The following is an 18,030-nucleotide window of genomic DNA, read 5'->3' on the forward strand; positions in this document are numbered from 1 at the left end:
GCAACACGCCAAGACCCCAACCCAAGCCGGGAGCAGGATCCTGACCGAACACTCGGCCGCCTGGCCCAGCGAAGCCCTCTGGGTCCTAAGACCCTCTGGGCTGGGCCGAGGGGCCCGGTGGTTTACCACGGTCCCCGCTGACCACGGTCCGAGTTGGAGGACTGGACCTATGGAGCCCATGGGTGCTGGGTGAGAGAGGGTGCTGAGGGGCCCGCAGGGGCGACGGCCGCATCCGGCCGCGTCGGGCCCCAGAGCTCTGGTGTGTCCACTGGGTGGACTTTCAGATTCTTTCCGACAGTTCAAGATACAAAAACATCAACGGAACGCACTCCGGACACGGGAAGCGGCACACGGACATGGACGCTGACAGATGTCAAGTATGAGGGTCTCGCGTGGGGGGCATGCAGGTTTTTCAAAGAGGTAACAAAACGAATCACTCCAAATCAAAAACGCTCCTAGGACAAACCACGGTAATTTATTCCAGTGAGAGCTTCCACTCGATAAGGGTATTCCAAATTTCACACACTCCTTGTGGGAGGGCGTTTTGGCATTGCAAAGATGGTTGCTCAGAGGCCTCATTGAGCGTGCGTACGTGGCGGCTGCCTGACAGTTACGGTCCCAAGGAGCAGTAATTTAAGAACACGCCTTATGGAGTGATTGTTACATTCACGCTGCAGATGCCAAGCTGTAAGGTTCACTGACCTGATAGAAAGATTCTGCTGTCTGCCGGGAGGAAATGGGCTGTTACTAAGCGGTTAGAGAGCCGGGGCAGGAGGTGGCGCGAGCGCTACTGGGCAGCGGCCCCGAGCTCCTGCGGGACCTTGGGGACCGGCAGACGCCACCTCCGCCATCCCTTATCGTTCAGTTCCTGCCAGCTGCCACCCCTTCAAGCTAGCGACAGAGGCGCCAGGCCTGAGACTGCAGTGCTGGACACACAGAGCAGCGCCGCGTCCCCCAGTGTCCGGCAGTGGCCTTAGCTTCTCTGGGAATTTACACGGTAAAGACAGTGCTGGATTACTCACAAAGGGGCTGTCTGAAGGGGTCACGTTTACCTTGCCTGGAACAGAGTCAGCAGGAACCATGCGAAGTTATTAACAAGAAGGTAGCACAGTACGTCGTACCCGCAGAGCGCGAGAGCCCGGCCCAGCCACCCTTAGAAGTGTGTCCATCGAACTCATCCGCAAAGCGCGGCGGTGGCCGTTCGCAGGGGACCTGGGACCACCCCGTCCGGCCCACTCTAAACACGCAGGGCGGGGGCGAGGGGCTTCCTGGACGTCACCTGCCCACCTCCACCTCCCTCCTGACTGCGGCCCCTCACCCTGCTGGTATTATCACGGGTACTTGGCTTGTGAGGCCGGGAGGCCACCCTGGATTCGGTATCCAGAGGGTAGGAGAGTTTCAGACGGCTCAGGCGGTCAAGGCCTCCCTGGGGGTGAGGCCGGGTGCCCGTCCTCTGGTGGGCGGGCCTGGGGCCTCTGAGGGGGCACTGCTGAGGGTGCTGAGAGCCAAGGGGCACCTTTGCGGGGGTGGCCACGCTGCTTACCTATGGATTTTTGCCTTCGCATCGTACCTCGAGGGAGGCCCAGAAATGGGCCTTTCGGGCTCCCAGGAACGGTGGGCGTCATCACGGCGATCCCCTGGCGTTCGTACACGGACTGCAAACCAGAGAGCCCGGGGTGAGCTGTGTCAGACCAGTGCCACCCACGGCAGCCAGACAGGGAAGCCCTGGGCAGTGGACACCTGTCACGGGGCTTCCCCCAGCCGCTTCTGGGGAGCACCTCCGTGTCCAGCTGAGGCTCACGACGGGCCACACCAGCGTCCAGGACCCAGAAGGGGGCCCTGTCTGCCCTCAAAGTGCCGACGAGCCCTGTTCAGCGGAGCCGTGGTCTGCCTGACATTGACTGAGAATGGCCAGGACGGATGTCCCGTAGGAAAGAGCACCTGGCGGTGGGCAGTGGGGTCCGACCTTGGCCACATCTGCCTCCGCAAAGTGGGCTGACCACAGTGGCCCAGAGTGGGGGACAAGCCGAGTGCGGTGCCCTGGGGCACGTGGGCCCCGCGGCAGGCGGGCTGCCCGTCCTTCCTCCTCCGCCTGGTCCAGGAGGAGCCTCGCGCGTCCCTCCTTCGCTTTGCCAACAGCTTCCCTGTGCAGCCCCCGCCCAAGCTGCTGCTTCCTCGACTGGAAGACAGGTTGCTGGCCGGCCTCACCTCGCGGCGTCGGAGGGCCACTCGGAACAGCCGGGTGCGAGGCCCGAAGGAAACAGGCGTGCGCGTGCCCAGGCTGTTCCCGCGTGACCCAGTCTTGCCAGGCTCTGGGCGTCTGCCCGGCCCGGGGCTTGGAGGGTGTCTGAAACGAGCTGGGTACGGGGTGCCACGGGGGGGGGGGGGGTCGGGACGCAGGGCCCTGGAGGAGCTGCCCGGGCCTTCTGGAGATGAGGGGAGGCAGGGGGCATCCTGTATCGTGCACTACGCAAAACCGTCGCATCGGACCGACGATACTTCTGGGCATTATTAGGAAGAGGCGCGGTGAAACAGTGAGTCAGTGTGAAGCGGGTTCAGAGAAGATACAAAGTCAGGAAGTAATCGTGACAGGTGGTGCTCAGACCGGCAGCAGGCACAGAGCTGGGGTGGAGAGGGCCACGTCTGGAACCTGAGAGAAGCAGCCTGCCCGGACGACGGGCGGCTCTGCCAGCCCGTCGTGGCCCATGATCTCTGCTGACCGCTCCCTGGGAATAACGGTGGCCTGAGACCTCGGAGCGGCAGGGTCCCAGGCGCGTACGCGGAGACCCTGCTCCCCGGGGCGGTGGGGTCGGGCCTCGTCCGCCCCGGAAGGCTGCTGCTTTGCTCCGGGTGGCCTACGGGAAGGCCCTCGGGGCGAGTTACTGAGCGGGTCACGCGGTGGCCTGCCCCCCCCACTGCGGGTCTGCACTGGAATGGGGTGCCCGCCGCGCGTACGCAGATTGGGGCTCCGGGTCTGGACGCTGGGGAGGGTGAACTGCAACCGCGAGGTCTGCCCACATCGGCCTGCCGCCCACTCCCCCGGCCCAGCCACTCACGTTCACGTCCGAGACAGAGGGGAAGCACCGGCTGGTGGGCCGCTGCTTGATGGTGGCCACCCTGGACTCCACTGCCACGCTCTCAGCAGTTCGGGATGGCTTGGAGGCTGGGACTATCTCATCGGGTTTATCTGCAACGTGAACATGACCGTCAGGACGGGCGTCGGTGAGCAAAGCCCCAAAACACCATCGGGCAAGGGGCTGAGTTAGAAAAATGCCCGAGTGCCTAGTGCCTTTTCACAAAGCTTTTATGGTACACGTGGTTTGTCGCTGTGGTGTGGAGCACGCGTGCCTCTTGGCCACAAGCGCTGACACTGACAGGACCTGTCCCACAAGCCATACCCGCCCCGCCCCCCCGCCGGGTGCACGTGGACAGGAGGGGAAGGAGACCCTCGCGGAGGCAACGCAGCCTCAGCCCCAGAGGCTCCGGCACTCAGAGGGCACATCGCTTTGCTCATACTAGCGCGGCTTATTCTTGCTGGGAGGGGAGCCGAGCCAATGTTTTGAACATTTTTCTTTTTAAGAGCTCGGAGGTGTGGCTCCTTTGAAACTAAGCGCAGTTGCCAGAGTCTAAGGACCCAGCACCCAGGGCTGGAGGCGGCTGGGCAGCGTGGGTGTAGGCAGGGGTAGAGGTGGGGAGGGGAGGCAGCCCCCCCCGCCCCCCGCCCCTGCTCAGGAGCCAGTCGAGGTTTGTGCCTTGCTGTGCGGGGGAGTCCCCCCTCCCCCAAGAGCTGAACATTCTCAGTTCCTTGTGAAAAAGAAAGCCAAGGGTTAGTTATCAGTGATGCTTACAGATTAAGAAATGATTTTAAAATTTAAATTAAAATGTTACACTTGGGGGGAAAACCCGAAACTGGAGCACGTCCTGGACCCGCCCGACACCCTGGCCTCTGCCCGCAGGCCGTCTGAGCTCAGGCACCGGCGTCTGATCAGGTCTGTTACAGCGCAGGACCCTGGTTTGCTGACACCAGGGGCGCCCGGGGAGGGGGGCAGAAGCCAGCGTGAGGCGGGCCTGGTGGGAATCTCCCACTTTGGACCCTGTGAGGTGCTGCACTCTCCCGGCCACCCCCCGAGAACATTCTGTCCACAGCTCGAGGTCTCCTCCTAGCTCACCCCACACCCTTCTGGGGTCTTGTGACGCCCCACGAAGCTCGTGCCATCAGAAAGGCCCAGGCCTCTGGGGTCTCGGCAGCCCCAAGCTGCGAGGCCAGCGTGAGAGTCCGGGCAGGAGTTCCGGGCGCCGTGTTTAAGGCCCATGGCCCCCCAGGAAGAGCGCAGCCCCTGGAGAGGTCCCCACAGACCCCAACAGGCAGGCCTCCGGCTTCTCGGGGCCCCTTCCTGGTCGGTGCCCAGCCGCATCCTGGACCAGGGTGAGGGCCCCACAGTCCCAGGTCGCCTGCTCGGGGAAGGCCGAGGAGCTCGGGCACGGCAGCTCGCAGGAGGCCCTTCCCGACCCGCCAGCTGGCACGGGGACTCCCAGGTCCCCCACCCCCGCCCCGGCATCCTCCCGGCTCCTGGCCTCCTCAGGGGACACTGGCAAGCAGCCGCCCTCTTAGGGGGTCGGTTGGAAACACCCACGTCTCTGGCCAGCCCACTTGCGGTGCCACTTAGCGCCCACCCTCGTGGCCCAGCCTCTCCTCTGATCCTCCTCCTTTTGCCAGATCCCTGCCCCACACCCCCAGTCCCAGCGACGTGCCTCCTTCAGGAAGCCTTCCCCTCGGGTCTGGGCCAGGATTCTCTTCAGGCTGGGGTTTAACTTGTTCCTGTGCTCGTCCCCCCCCCCCCCCCCCCCCGCCCCCTTGGCTAGAGGACTCAGGGTCCTTGGTTGACGTCCCCAGTGAGCCCATGGTGACCTGCAGGTCCCCTTGGCCCGCTCCTGGAAGCCAGGCACCTCCCCGTGGCTGTCAGCTTTGCTTCGGCCGAGGTGCAGCTCTTTCTCCAACGACGGCGGGGAGTCAGGTCCGTCTCCCGCGTTGGGACCTTCGTCCGCAGGTTCGGCCGTCTTCTCAGGCCCAGCCTTAGCTTCAGCCTGTGCAGCTCCGCTAGGCTCCCCCCCTTCCCTGGGGCCTCCAGGAATGTGGGCCTGGAGGGGATGCCGCTGAGTTAGGGAAAGGGCGACTCTCCCGTGGGGGGCACTGCAGGTGGGGAGCTCGGCCGCCGTGCAGCTGGCCACGTCGGGGCGCAGCACGGGGCGAGGGCCGAGGGGCTCCAGGGCCGGATGGCTCTCCTGGGATGGAGAGTTACACCAGCTGGGCCTTCCAGAGGCTCCTGTCTCCAGCTGGGCCCTGCGAGTCCACGTCTGGTTCCCCCCCCCCCCGCCCCCAGCACGCTTGGGGCCCCAGGCATGTGGCAGGCACCCCCAAAACACACCTCGATGGTGGGTGTGCACAGGTGAGGAAAAGGCGCCATCATTAATGACAGCAGTCCCCGACCCCGTGGAAATTCTCGGCACCTTCATCCCGTTTCTCATTCTAACAGGAACCTGGCCATAGGGGAGGGGTCATTCCCATTCTGCAGAGAGAACAACTGGGGATCTGGGATGCCTAAGGTCACTCGTGCAGGTGGAACTCTGGGAGCAGGTGGGAGCCTGGGCTCCAGTTGGGGTCACCTGGCCCCCGTGTCCACCCCTGGGCCAGGGTGCCGAGCCTTGGCTGACAGCGGCCATCCGATGGGTTGCCGTCGGAACGGTCCGCCTGGTCCAGCTGACTGGAAAGTCAGGGCGCCGTGCCTGCACAGTCACGCCCCATCCACATCGGGTCTGGGGTGTAATTGAAGGTGTATCCCCTGGAGCCACGGCGACCTTGCAGTGGACGTCCTGGTCTTTGTTTAAGCCTTTGCCCTCTGGTCTCCATGCCACCTGAGCGTTCTTTTGAACCAGAACACACGAGAGCATCTTGGTCTGTGGGGTTGGGTCAGGGGCTATTGTTCTGTCCTCGGTGACAGTTAGTGCGGTTTTGTGCGGTTCTTATACAGGAGGCCACCCTGCGTCGCTTCCCTCCCGGGTCCCCTCCTGGCCCTCGTCTCAAAGGGAGGCTGGTGGCCTGACTCGAGACTGCTCAGCCCCTGTGCTGGAGGGTTGGTTTGCCTGCACGTGAAGCTTTGAAGAAAAGCTGTGACACTGGGTTCCTGCTTCTCTTTTTGGGCTCATAAGGATTATTCACGGTTGGTAAGAGCCTGGAGTTGCGTCTCCAGTCAAGGATTCCAGATGAAGAGGATTAGTGAGTCCAGCCCCCTGCAGTCTTAAAATGAAGCACAGAGGCTGAAAGCAGTCCTGCAGGCCGACTGGGAAGCTGTCAACTCTTGAGAAACAATCCACTAGGGAGTTGATGGAAACACTCTGGAAGGGACCCCCGTATTTTAACTTTCTAAGCAGACGAAGTCTGGTGCCCACCGTCCACAGGCTGCACCCTTCCTGGGTGGGGAGGGCGGGTGGTGGATGTCAAGCATGGGTGGGTCGCGTGCAGCCACGTGTCTCTTGGGAACCAGAGCACAGGTGGGGACCCCTGCCTGTCACTGGAGTCCCCACCCGGGGCCCTCCCCTGACCACAGGCAGGGTCACCCGCGTGTCCGAGCCCTCCCGCAGGAGAGATCCCAGCTCGTCCAGCAGACGTCGCCGGCTTTGCAGGAGGGAGGCGTCAAATCGTGGAGTGAAACAACCCCCGAAATCGGGGTGAGCTGGGAAAGCTGAGGCAGCCCCTGGGCTGACGCGGCACACCTGGCTGCGAGAGGAGCCTGTGGCCGTGTTGCCCGCTGCACTGCTCCCCGGGGGGCAATGGGGTGCCCACCGCAGAGACTCTGTGACCCCCATCTGCCTGTGGCCACGTGCCGGACTGGTTCCAGCACCCCTGCCCCTCAGAACCGTCGGGAGAGCATCCCCGGTGCTCCAGATCCAGAAACGTCCGGCAAGGCTGGGATTGGGATTCTCAGCCCCTTCAGCTTTTCGGGCAGTCGGCTTCATGGATGGAATGTGTCCTAATCCCGGCGGCGTCCAGGAAGCCTGTCCCTCCTCGTGACCTTGAACAACTTGTTTGCCAGGCTCTCTGGTGGGCAGGGCCAGCCTTGCCCTGTCTCAGGGTGAGGGCACAGCACAGGATTTTCTCCACGACACAGCTTCCAAGAGGAAAGCCAAGCGCCGACGGCACCAATGATGAGCCGCTGTTGCCAGCTGCCCGTCTCTTAATCGTCCCAGGAGGCCGTGCGGGAATGGGGGCGGGCGGTCTGACCCCAGCGGACTGCCCCTGGCCTGTGGGCCCTGACAAGGGATGGGCCCGCGGGAGCAGCCAGAGGTGCCCGCGGGGCCTGGAAGCTGTGGTGAAGCCGGTCCCACCGGCTCCGTCCTGGAGCCGCCCTGGGCCAGTGTGGTGCTTGTGGTGGTCCCGCGCCCCCGGTGCCTGTGAGCATGGTGTCTGGGGACCAGAGCAGGTCCTCAGGAAATACTCGAGGCGTCTGAGCTCAGACTCTCATCCCGTTTTCTCCACTCTCTGAAGGAAGGTGGGTCCCCCTCTCCAGGACTCTGCCCTGGCCCAGGCTGGCCGTGCGGAACACGACTTCTGTCCTTTTGTCACAGCCCCGGGGTGTTTGGCTGCTGGGGCCCCTGGGGGCGCGTGGGGGCAGGCCACATGCGCCCCCAAGGCTGGGCCAGCTCCGAGTCTGAGCTCCCCCCTGACAACAGACTTTCACGGCTAGCCCTGTCGTTGCCTCGGGGCTCCTGCAGCCCCTGGTGCGGTGCCTCTTCTGGAAGTTACGGTGGACGGAGGGGGCTGTTTCTGCCAGCTGGCGTGGGCCTCGGATCGAAGGCGGGGGGGGCGGGATTCAGAGGGAAAGGTAAATCCCAGGAAACTTCCTGTGCCCTGGGCGTCCACCACGTGGTTGACACAGAGACCCATCCTAGGAAGCCCACTGGGAATTTTCCCGGGCGGCCCCTGGGGGTTGCGGGGGGAGGCTCAGGACTGCTCCAGAGAGAGGCTGTGAGGGTTAGCCTGCCTTTGCGGAGACACTGGGTGAGAGAGGAGGCGCTTTCCGGAGCTCCAGGACCCGCGACCCTGCCCCCAGATATCGCCCTGCTGGGTTGTGAGACCCGCCTCCCCATCTCAGCGTTTCGGTACCGCGGTGTGTCTTAGCGGTAGCGCCGCGGGCCTGGGAGAGGGTCACCGCCTGCTCCCGAACTGACAGTGCTGCTCTTAGTCGTTGGGGTAGGCGTCTCCAGCTACTAGGTGAGAAACCCCCCAGATGTGGGCACTGCTGCGGGAGGGGCCGGTGTCTTAGCTGCTCACGGCACAGAGGCTGGGTCCTCCGTCTCCACGCCGGCCTGGGGCAGGGGCAGGGGCAGGGAGCGGCATGGCCTTGCAGCTGCCCCCAGCTCAAGGGCAGTCTTCCTGCACGTGTAGAGCAGGCCTCCTGGAGAACGGGGTGGGGGGGGGTTTTCTAGAGCTGAAGGGAGGCGGCAGCCGCCACCCACGGCAGAGGGCGCTCAGGGGTCCATTTGCCAGGGACCCTGCTGGCCTGCCTCCTGGCCAGCAGCCACGGAAGCTGCCTGCCCCCCCCCCCCGACCCAGGCAGGCCCAGCTGTGACAGGGTGCGGGGGTCCCCACAGTTACGATGACGTGGACACGACTTGGGGAGACGCAGAACACGCTGGGGCATCACAGACGGGAGGGGCGGGGCAGGTGTGACAGACTGAAACGGGATGCATCCTGGGGCTGGGCCCCCTACAGGACCCCGAGCAGGGAGAAGACAGTACGAGGTCACGGCACGTTCTAGACTCGACGCTGAGGGCCACAGGTGTGCGTGCAGGGGGTGAGACAGACACCGGGTCGCCCCTTACCCTTCTTCTTCCGGACGGAGGCTTGCAAACAGAAAGGGGAGTGTGAGTCCCGTGGCGGCGGTGCTGCCTCGCTGGGGGCCGATTGCCCCACCACGTGCACCCCTGGCTCTGGGGCACACGCGGGTGGGCAGGGATGCACTGTCTACGCTCTCCTGGGACCTGCCGGCTTGTGGCCTGCCTTTTCTGACTTGCTCTCCGGCAAACCTGCTTCCCGTGGGGACAAGGGGCTTTCCTCTCACTCAGCACCCGCCCCTTTCTGGCACCCCACCCAACTGGACCGCGTGAGCCGAGGCAGCTCTTAGGAAGGACCCTCACAGTGCCCTGAGCTGCGCCCCCTTAAAGGTGACCTGCCCGGGGGTCCTCCTGGGGGGAGCCCGCGTGGCACATGCTGCCTGGCTTTGGAGAAGCACGGGTGATAATTCACACACTGTCATCCCTGTCGGGGGCTGGGCCAGGCCTGGGGTTTAGGGGGCGTTTCCTGAAGAGTCTTGTGCGGACAGACAAGGTGTGGGCACGGAGGGGCCAGAGGAAAGGGGCTCTGGGTGGAGGTGGGCAGCCCCACAGCAGTGCTGCCCTTTTCTAGAAGACCTAGGCCTCCAGCTGAGCTGCAGATCCTAGACCCAGGACACGGTGACAGGTGAGGGGGCCCTCGCTGGGAGACGGCCTGGGCCTGGGGAGGAAGAGTGTGGGAGACCCTCCCAAAGGAGCTGCAAGGAGGAAGGGGCTGCTGTGTACTTTGTTGGAGGAAAGGGCCTCCCCCGAAGGCTGGGACCAGGTGGCAGCGACAACAAGTGAGGATGCTCCGACTCGCAGCCCCTGGACCAGCTGGGCCTGACGATTTGTTCTGTGCCCCCGTAACCGGCCCTGGGCAGAGCTCACAGATGCTTCCCCTCCCTGCCCACCGAGCCCTCTCAGCGGAGTAAGCCGTCAGTCCACTCTCCCGCTCCCGTGTGGGCGCCGTGGTGACACCCCAGTGTGGCGTCTGACCGGCACCCGGAGTCCTGCCTCTTCATCAGCCACGTGGCCGCTAGACCCAGGGCTCACGTTGCTCTGCACACCCTTCCCCAGGCCATGTGGTGGGGTCCAATGGCCACAGCCCTCTGTCCTTTGCAGTCCTTTCGGGAAGGCACCAGGAACTCCCTCCACTTGGCCTGCAGCCCACCAGGCCCGCCAACCCCTCTGCTATCTATGCCAGACGCCAGGGCCGCAGCGTCCTGGTCCGAGCCACACACAGTGGGAAAGATTCTGGGGGGCACCCTAGACGGCAGGGGGGGGGCTGCTTGGGGGGAGGGGCCACAGTGGGGCAGCTTACCTTTATCCACTAGTGAGAGGCCCAAAAATTCAAAACAAAACAATGTTAGACGAACCAAAAGGAGGTTAGGCGAAACTACTAACCACCCCCGAAGCCGGCAGGGCCCCAGCGGGCCAGCGTGGGAGCGCCGCGCACGGGGGCGTTTCCTGACCCCTCTCCGGGTGTCGGGGCCAGGAGAGGGGTGAGTGAGCAAGCAGAGGGCCATGCAGAGGCTGGGGCAGCCCGGACGTGGCACTCACCGAGCTCCTCCAGCTCCGAGGTCATGGACTTGGAGCGCAGCGTGAGGGCCGTGGTCGGGGCGCGCTTCGGGGGTGGAGGAGCTTGGGGGGCAGACGGGAGGGAGGGAGGTGAGGGCCGGGCCCCAGTGCCGCCACCCCCTGCCCCTTGCAGAACAGACGGCAGGTGGGGCCCCTGGACCTGCTGGGAAGGCTGAGATGGGGCCTCCCCCTGGGTGGGGAAGCTGGTACCGGAGGTCCCGACGTGCTTCTCCAGTCTCTTTCCTGCCGGGGAGTGGCTCTGGCCTGCTCCCGGCGCCCCTCCGCAGGCCTTGCTCAGCCCCAGTGCCCCCCAGCTGTGACCTCCCTTGGGAAGGAGGGTGGGCCCGAGGACCTCTCTGTTCCACGGGCCCAGGCTGCGTGCCATCACAGTGACCGATGCAGGTCAGTCTGGAGCAGGGGCCCCCAGGCCCCTGTCAGCTGAGCACAGCCCTGGCCTGAGGCCGCCCACCACTCCCTGTGGGCCAGCCCAAGTCCCCTCCTAACTTCCCTTTCTGACTTGTACTCGGGGGCAGGGGGAACGGGCCCCCCCCCCCCCACCCCCAGTGGCAGGAGATGGGGCACACCTTGCAAGTGCCTGAGCACAGGGGGCTGGGGGGAAAGAGCCCTGCCCCCCACCCACCCTTCGGGCAGGGCTGGCGGCCGGGAGGGCACCTTTCTTCCTGGCCGTGTCGTCTGGGTCGAGATTCCTGGTCACTGTGACCACCTTGAGGACGAGGTGATTCCCTCCCTGGCGGATCATGTTCACCACCTGCCGGTGGCCGACCTTCACGACATTCTCGTCATTAACCTGTGGGGAGAGAGGGCAGGGCGGTGAGCTAACGGGATCCCAGCGCCCAGCTGGAGGGGGGCACACGTGGGCAGCCCCCGCGGGAGTGAAGGTGCCTTCGGGAAACCGAGCAGAAGCCGCGCGGCCTGGAGGGTGAGGCCGGGCCTCCTGCAGCCCAGAGCTGGTCACCGGCCGGGGCCACTTTCTGGGAGTGAACGTCCCTGCGGCTGCTGCGAGGAAGGCAGACTGGGCTCGGAGCAGGGAGAGCCTCCCTTGATGGCCCAGGCCCCATCCCCTCCCAGGTGGGCCCTGGCACCTGCTGTCCGGACCCCAGCTCCTGGTGCGAGGGCCGGGCACGGAGGGCGGCACAGAGAGCGAACCCACAGGAGGTGGGGTCCATGGCAGCTCCAAGCGCTGTCCTCGAGGAAAGAAAACCGCCGTAATGATCGAGAACTGATAAGAAGCACCTGAAACCTGCGCAGGCTTGCGATCGCCAGTCCACGTCTTGCTGTACTTCTTTCTCCCGCTGTGGATTTCTTAAAAACCGTCAAAGTGCAGTGTAGCCACAAACAGAAGAAGAGTCAGCAAGGTTTGGTGAGTCTTCACAAATCCAGCACCCCATGTAACCAGACCCCAGCGGACGCACCAGGTGCCCGACTCTGACGACCAGGACCCGGGCGAGCGGGTCTGATCACCTCTGCGGGCCTCTTCCAGGCCAGCTCGGTCTGCTTCACCCCGGCTCTCCCGGGGCCCAGGAACCCCTTCAGGCCTGGATGGGCAAACCAGACAGCTGGCCACCCGGGAAGGGCGGTTCAGGAGGCTGCCTGGGAGGGGGAGATGCGCCTGATTCCGGGCGGCAGCCGCAGTCTTTGCAGTGACTCCTAGTGGCTCTGATTTTCTCAGAGTGTGATTAGGGAGCCAGATGAATTCAGGAAGTAAAGAAGTGAGGTGGAGAGTTGGGCCAGGAGAGGGGACGGCTGTCCCCGAGCTTGCCAGGGTGGAAGCAACGGGCCCAGCTCAGCCAGACCGCAGATACCCGGGACACGCAATCCGAGGCACACTGGTCTCCCTCCCTTGCGTCTCTCCTCCCACAAGTGCGCTGAGACGGCAGTGCTCATTCATTAATTCCAGCCACCACTCCTGCTCTGAGGGGCCTCTAAATGCAGGAGGTACATACAGGGGGTGGACGGTCCGTCCCCACCCTCCGGGGGCTTACATTCATGGGGGAGTCGGATGGCACGGAAGTCAACGAACAAATGTCAGCTCAGCTGTGCTGAGTGCCACCCGAGAAAGCAGGACCGGCAAGAGAGAGGGGCAGGCGCTGTGCACAGGCATTGGGTTGTGGTGATGGGGCACTGGACAGCCGGCACAGCCAGGGCCAAGCGCTGAGGCGAGCACGAGCCTGGCACGTTCGTGGGACAGCAAGATGGCCAGAGGGCCAGAGCAGTGTGAACCCAGCGGGGAGGAGGGGGTAGAAGAAAAGCCTGGGTTCTGAGAGGCCCAAGGCCCAATCAGTGAGGCCTTGAGTGCCAGCTGAGACCTTAGGTTTTGAGCGTGAGAGGGATGTGGCAGATTGATGTTTCAGGAGCATCAGTCACTTGGGATGGGAGGAGGGGGTGGGGCAGAAGCAGAGAGGGCAGAACCCGGGCTGGGAGCACGGGCTGCTTGGACCGGAGGGAGGCAGGAGGGGTGGGGAGACCCGGTCAGGTCTGGAACCACGGGACGCGGCGACGTGGGTTGTGTGGGACGGAGCTGCCCGAGGCCCTGGTGAGATGCCTGCAGCACAGACGGCCCCCGGCCGCCCACCCGTCAGTCCTCGGTGGCCAGCCCAGTGCGAGGAGGGCGGACCAAGAGGAGGACCGCATCTCTGCCGCCGACGGGCGGGCCCGTGCGCTATTCGTGATGGGTCAGTGCAGGCATGGGGAGGGGCTCAAAGACCCCCCCCAAGGACGAGCGCGACACCTGCTCCAGACGGAAGGAGCAGCTTCTCAAGCCCACAGTGGGTAGCAGCCCCTGCCACGGAGCCCACCCTGACCGTGGGCCCCTCATGCTCTTCTTTCCCCTTCCGTCTCCCCTCAGCCACACCCAACTTAAGTCCACACGCTGCTTTGCAAGTAAGGAAGCTCTGGATGAAGGCCGGCCCCCAGAGCAACACGCACACCCAGGCCAGAGCTGCGGCTGCACAGGTGGCGCTTCAGCAGCGACAGCGTGGAGGTGTCAGGTGGCCGTGCTGTGGCGCATGTGAATGCCCGCTTCCAAGAAGGCACAGGAACACCAGCAGCACAGTTCAACCCGGAATCAGTAAAAAGCCCCGTGACCAGCGAGGCGGGACGGGAACACGCAGCTCCATCCTCGTCCCAGCGCAGAGGGACAGAGGGCAAAGGGCAGAGAGCTGCAATTTAGTTTCCCAGCCTTTTAACAAACTGAAGCTTCAGCTTAACCAGAACGGGACTGTGGAGCCAGCTACCATCCTTAAAGCAGATGTTCCAAATTGCTCATGTGGTGACAGGAACCCCAGAGACTGAGTAAGTGAAATGTTTGCTGTTTCCTCAATTGCCCACTGAACTTTCATGGTCCCTCAAAAACCAAAACAAAAAACCCCAAAACAAACACACACCACACTGGGCCTGCAGTTCTGGCATGCTGCCACCAGGAGGTGTGTGCCTTAGCCACCACATTTACAGGTTAAGCCAAGTCCTGGAGATTACAGCCTTGGAGCAGATCCAGTTACCTGTAAGAGAGTGCCATTCTCTCCACTGCATCACTCTTACATACAGACATGGTGCGATTTATGCAGGGAGTAAAGCATGGCCACGTCCTGGCAGAGGGCAAGAATACCAGCCTGGCCACCACCTTGGTGGGAACTTCTGCCTTCCTTTACACACTTCTGTATCTTCCTAAATAATTCTCTAATTCCAATTGTTACTTGAAATATCAAGCTTGTATGTGTACATAGTTTAAAGAGGCAGAATTCTACAAGGCTTGTTACAACAAAGCCAACAGGACCTCACCACCTAGCCCCACTTCTCATTCCCAAAGCCTTCGACCGATTCTTTCTATGCCCGTCACTGCACCTCTCACCATGCTGCTACTTGATGCGTTAATTTTAGATGGCATCTGCTGACACACCACTACTGAAAACGGTGATCTAGCTCAGCTTCTCAGCTGTGGCACTACTGCAGTTTGGGACCCATCGGTCAGTGCGTTGTCCGGGTGCGCACTGCAGGATGTTCAGCAGCGTCCCTGCGTTCTACCCGCCAGGTCCAGCAGTCCACTCCCCCACAGAGTGACAACCAGGAATGTCTCTAGCCATTGCCAGTTGTCCTCTGGGAGGTCGGAGTCACCCTCAGCTGAGGCTGAGAACTACGAATTTAGCTCTCTTTCTTCATCCCCCGTACCACCAGTTTTCCAGGACTTCCATCCTCAGGGGACAGTTACATAGTAGTTTTAACCAGACCAACATTCAGGGTTTACGTCATGACTGTCTAACATCTGTCTACAGGTAAACCACATGGTATACATACTATGATTACTTTGCCTCTTCCAGTGAGTTTTGTTTTCCCTGGAGTGAAGTAATTTTCTGGTGTTTTTAGACTGGTTTAATTTTCTGTGTACTTAAGAGTAATTCAAGTCCAAACACTTCCTTAATTATGTAAATCTCTTTTCAAAATCTTCAGGTACATTGGATGTCTCGTTAAGTTTGTCTTCTTGAACGAATCACTCCTGAAGACTTCTCTAACAGTGTGGGTTCAGTGTTCTCTTGGCCTGTGTCCCCCCGTTACCGTCACCCTCAGAATTCCTTCTGATTCTGTCTTGTGTTGGATCTTCTGAACCCTAGACCACATTGTGTGTATTTCTTTGATTCAAAACCTCATTTTTGGTAGAGGACGTTCTCCAGTAGTCTTCCAGTAAAAGGAGTTTGGGAGGTGATTTTTTTTTAGACATTGTCTATTTATTTGAAAATGGCTTTACCTGCGCACTTAAATAGTAGTTTGCCTGGGTGTATCAAATTTGAGGTTGGAGGGTAGGTAAGGTAAAGTAAGCTCCTAAGATTAACTCTTCTGCAGGTAACAACTGTAAAGTCTGGACAGAATATAGTCCCTCATCCTCAAACCCAAACCAACAAAGACAGTTCCCTGAAAGCTCTGGAACATGAACAAAGGTGGGCAGATTTTGGGTGGCAGTGGAAAATCGGAAGCTTTGGGCCATGGACACAGAGTGGTGTGAGTTACCTGATGCTCTGGTAGAAACCGCAGCCTTTCTGGCTTGAGAAATCAGAGGACAGAGCCCTTTGTGTCCACAGCGGCCAAAGTGAGGGGGGAATTCCAGAGAGGAGAGGGCCAGAGAAGAGTAGTTCCGTGTTCTGTGTGTAAACTCTTCCCAAGTCTGTGGTTGACATCTGAACTGGGTGTGCACAGGGCCAACTCCAGATAGCTTGCAGATAAGGCTGTAAAACACCTGAACTGATACCTGAGCAGCTGCCACAGTAGGCTAGACAGTTTGCAGCTTGAGTGTAACCAGGGCAGCTGTCAACTAAAGCAAAAACACCGGCACTCAAGCAAGAAGTGTAACAAGAGTCCAGAGTTGCCACAGCGTAACACTCACAGTATTCAGGATACGATACAAACTCACCTGATGAATCCCCAGGTGACCAAGGTGTTGGAATTATTAGACGACAGTACTCAACTGGGTAAAAGAAAATATACTCTTAATGCATGAAAATCGGAAATCTCAGCAAAGAAGAAAAAAACATGAGAAATGTTACAGCTAAAAAAATAAGAGTATCTGAAATTTTAAAAAGCACTGGATGGGTTTAATAGCAGAATGGATATGACAGCGCAAAGAGTGAACTTCAGTACAGAAACAGGACTCATCCAATATGAAGAGAGAAAAGATTTTCAGAAGTGAACACAGTGTTACGGACTTGTGGGACAATGTCAGAAGGTCTAACATAATGACAATTAGAGGCCCAGAAGGGGACAATAATCAGAGTCCCAGAAGAGACAGAGAAAATGGGTCAGAAAATGTGATGGCCGAAAAGTTCCCCAGTTAGGTGAAGGGACGTTAATGTACGCTCAGTGATTCCCAAGTACGATAAATACGGAGAATATCATGCCTAGGCACATTATCTGCTGAAAGCCAGAGAAATCTTAAAGCAGCCAGAGAAGGACATATTACTTACACAGGAACCGTGACTTGAACTGCTGTGGACCCCACACCTGAAACCATGGAGACAAGAAGAGCCTGGAACAGCATTTTAAAACTGTAAAAGGAAAACAGTCGTCAACCTAGAATTCTGTAACCACTGAAAGTATCAAGAAGGAAGGCAAAGTAAAGACCTTTGTAAATTAAATGCTAACCAAGAGAATTCACTGCCAGCAGACCTGGACTACAAATAATGCCAAAGGAAGTTGTTCAAGCTGGAGGAAAATGATGAAGGATCTTTAGAAGGCACGAAGGATGTGAGAAATGATAAATGCCTGGGCAAAATATAAAAGATTATGTTCATTCTCATTAAAAAATAGATACGACCGTTTTAGGCAGAAATGCTGTTGTTTTCTGGGGTTTATGACGTGAGTAGACAGATGTAGCATAAAGGAAGGCGGGAGTGAGGCAGGCACACCTGTACGGCTGCCAAGCTTTTATACCTCGCGTGAAGTGTGCAGTGTGAATTCCAAGTGGACGGAAGAGTTAAGGATGTGTACTGTAATCCTAGAGCCACCACTAAAGAGAATGTAAAGAACTACAGCTAAAAGCAGAGAAAATGGAGTTCTAAAAATAGTCAGATAATCCAAATAAGGCAGAAAAGGGAGAACAGGAAATCTGAAGAGAAACAAACCGAACTGGCACACCTGTGCTGAGCAGCGTCAATAATTAAATTAATGGGATAAAGCTCCAGTTAAAAAGCAGAAGCGATGAAAGCAGATTTAAAGAAAGACCTAAATATGCTGTTTGTGCACTTGACACAGAGAGACTGAAAGTAAATCAGTGGAAAAAGGATTTCCCATAGATGGAGTGGCTGTATTAATATCTGACGATAATAGACTATCGACTTTGCAAAAAGTTAAACACGGAGTTAGGATCCAGAAACTCCACTCCAAGTATACTCCCAAGAGAACTGAAAACACGTGCTCACACAAATACCTTTACCCAGAAGTTCATAACGGCATTCTTCACAGTAGCCAAAAAGGGGGCTGGAGGCATGAGCCCCTTGATGGGCATGAGATTCCTTTCTGGAGTGACAAAGTGTTCCAAAATTAGACTAGTGATGGTTGCACAACCGTGACTATATTAAAATCCACTGGACTCTGTAATTCAAGAGCTTGAAATTTTACGGTATGTAATCTATGTATCAACAAAGCTGGAAAAAAAATAGACTTAAGGAAAAGAGCAAAAGAAATCAAATGGGATATTTCATAACGATACAAGAGGTCATTCATAAGGAGGACATAACGGTCATAAACATTTGTGCAGCTAATAACAGAGCCGCAATATAATGAAGCCAGATTTGACAGAATTAAAGAAATAGGCAACTCTGCAAACGTAGTAGGAAATTTTAATGCCCCTGTCTCAAACTGATGAAACAGCTAGACGGAGAAGGAACATATTTCCCTTGGTCCAGGTTTTCTGAAATTTGCTGATATGCCTCGGTGTGTCTCTGTTTTCATCTCTTATACTGGGTACTCATGAATCCCTTTCCATCAGGAAACTTGCATTCCTCCATTCTAGAAAGTTTCCTTCAGTTATTTCCTGAACATTTCTTTTCTTTCATTCTCTCTCTCTCTCTCTCTCTC

General features: G+C 59.3%; 1 protein-coding gene across 2 annotated transcripts in view; it reads right to left on the reverse strand.

Annotated features, from left to right (window-relative positions):
* SHANK2 (SH3 and multiple ankyrin repeat domains 2) overlaps positions 1-18,030 on the reverse strand; it is a 549,031-nt gene that overhangs the window by 17,131 nt on the left and 513,870 nt on the right. The window contains exons 19-25 of one of the 2 annotated variants that reach the window (XM_029207203.1): positions 11,122-11,257; positions 10,432-10,512; positions 9,454-9,474; positions 8,881-8,901; positions 3,057-3,187; positions 1,544-1,655; positions 703-723 (exon numbers count right to left, since the gene is read on the reverse strand). In XM_029207203.1, coding sequence (XP_029063036.1) covers positions 703-723; positions 1,544-1,655; positions 3,057-3,187; positions 8,881-8,901; positions 9,454-9,474; positions 10,432-10,512; positions 11,122-11,257 — 523 coding nt within the window. Of the gene's footprint in view, positions 1-702; positions 724-1,543; positions 1,656-3,056; positions 3,188-8,880; positions 8,902-9,453; positions 9,475-10,192; positions 10,202-10,431; positions 10,513-11,121; positions 11,258-18,030 lie in introns of both variants that reach the window. The other variant, XM_029207204.1, reaches the window with a different exon arrangement.

Source organism: Monodon monoceros, unplaced genomic scaffold (assembly GCF_005190385.1).
Source record: "Monodon monoceros isolate NGI ecotype Baffin Bay Population unplaced genomic scaffold, NGI_Narwhal_1 Super_Scaffold_7, whole genome shotgun sequence".
Lineage (NCBI taxonomy): Eukaryota > Metazoa > Chordata > Mammalia > Artiodactyla > Monodontidae > Monodon > Monodon monoceros.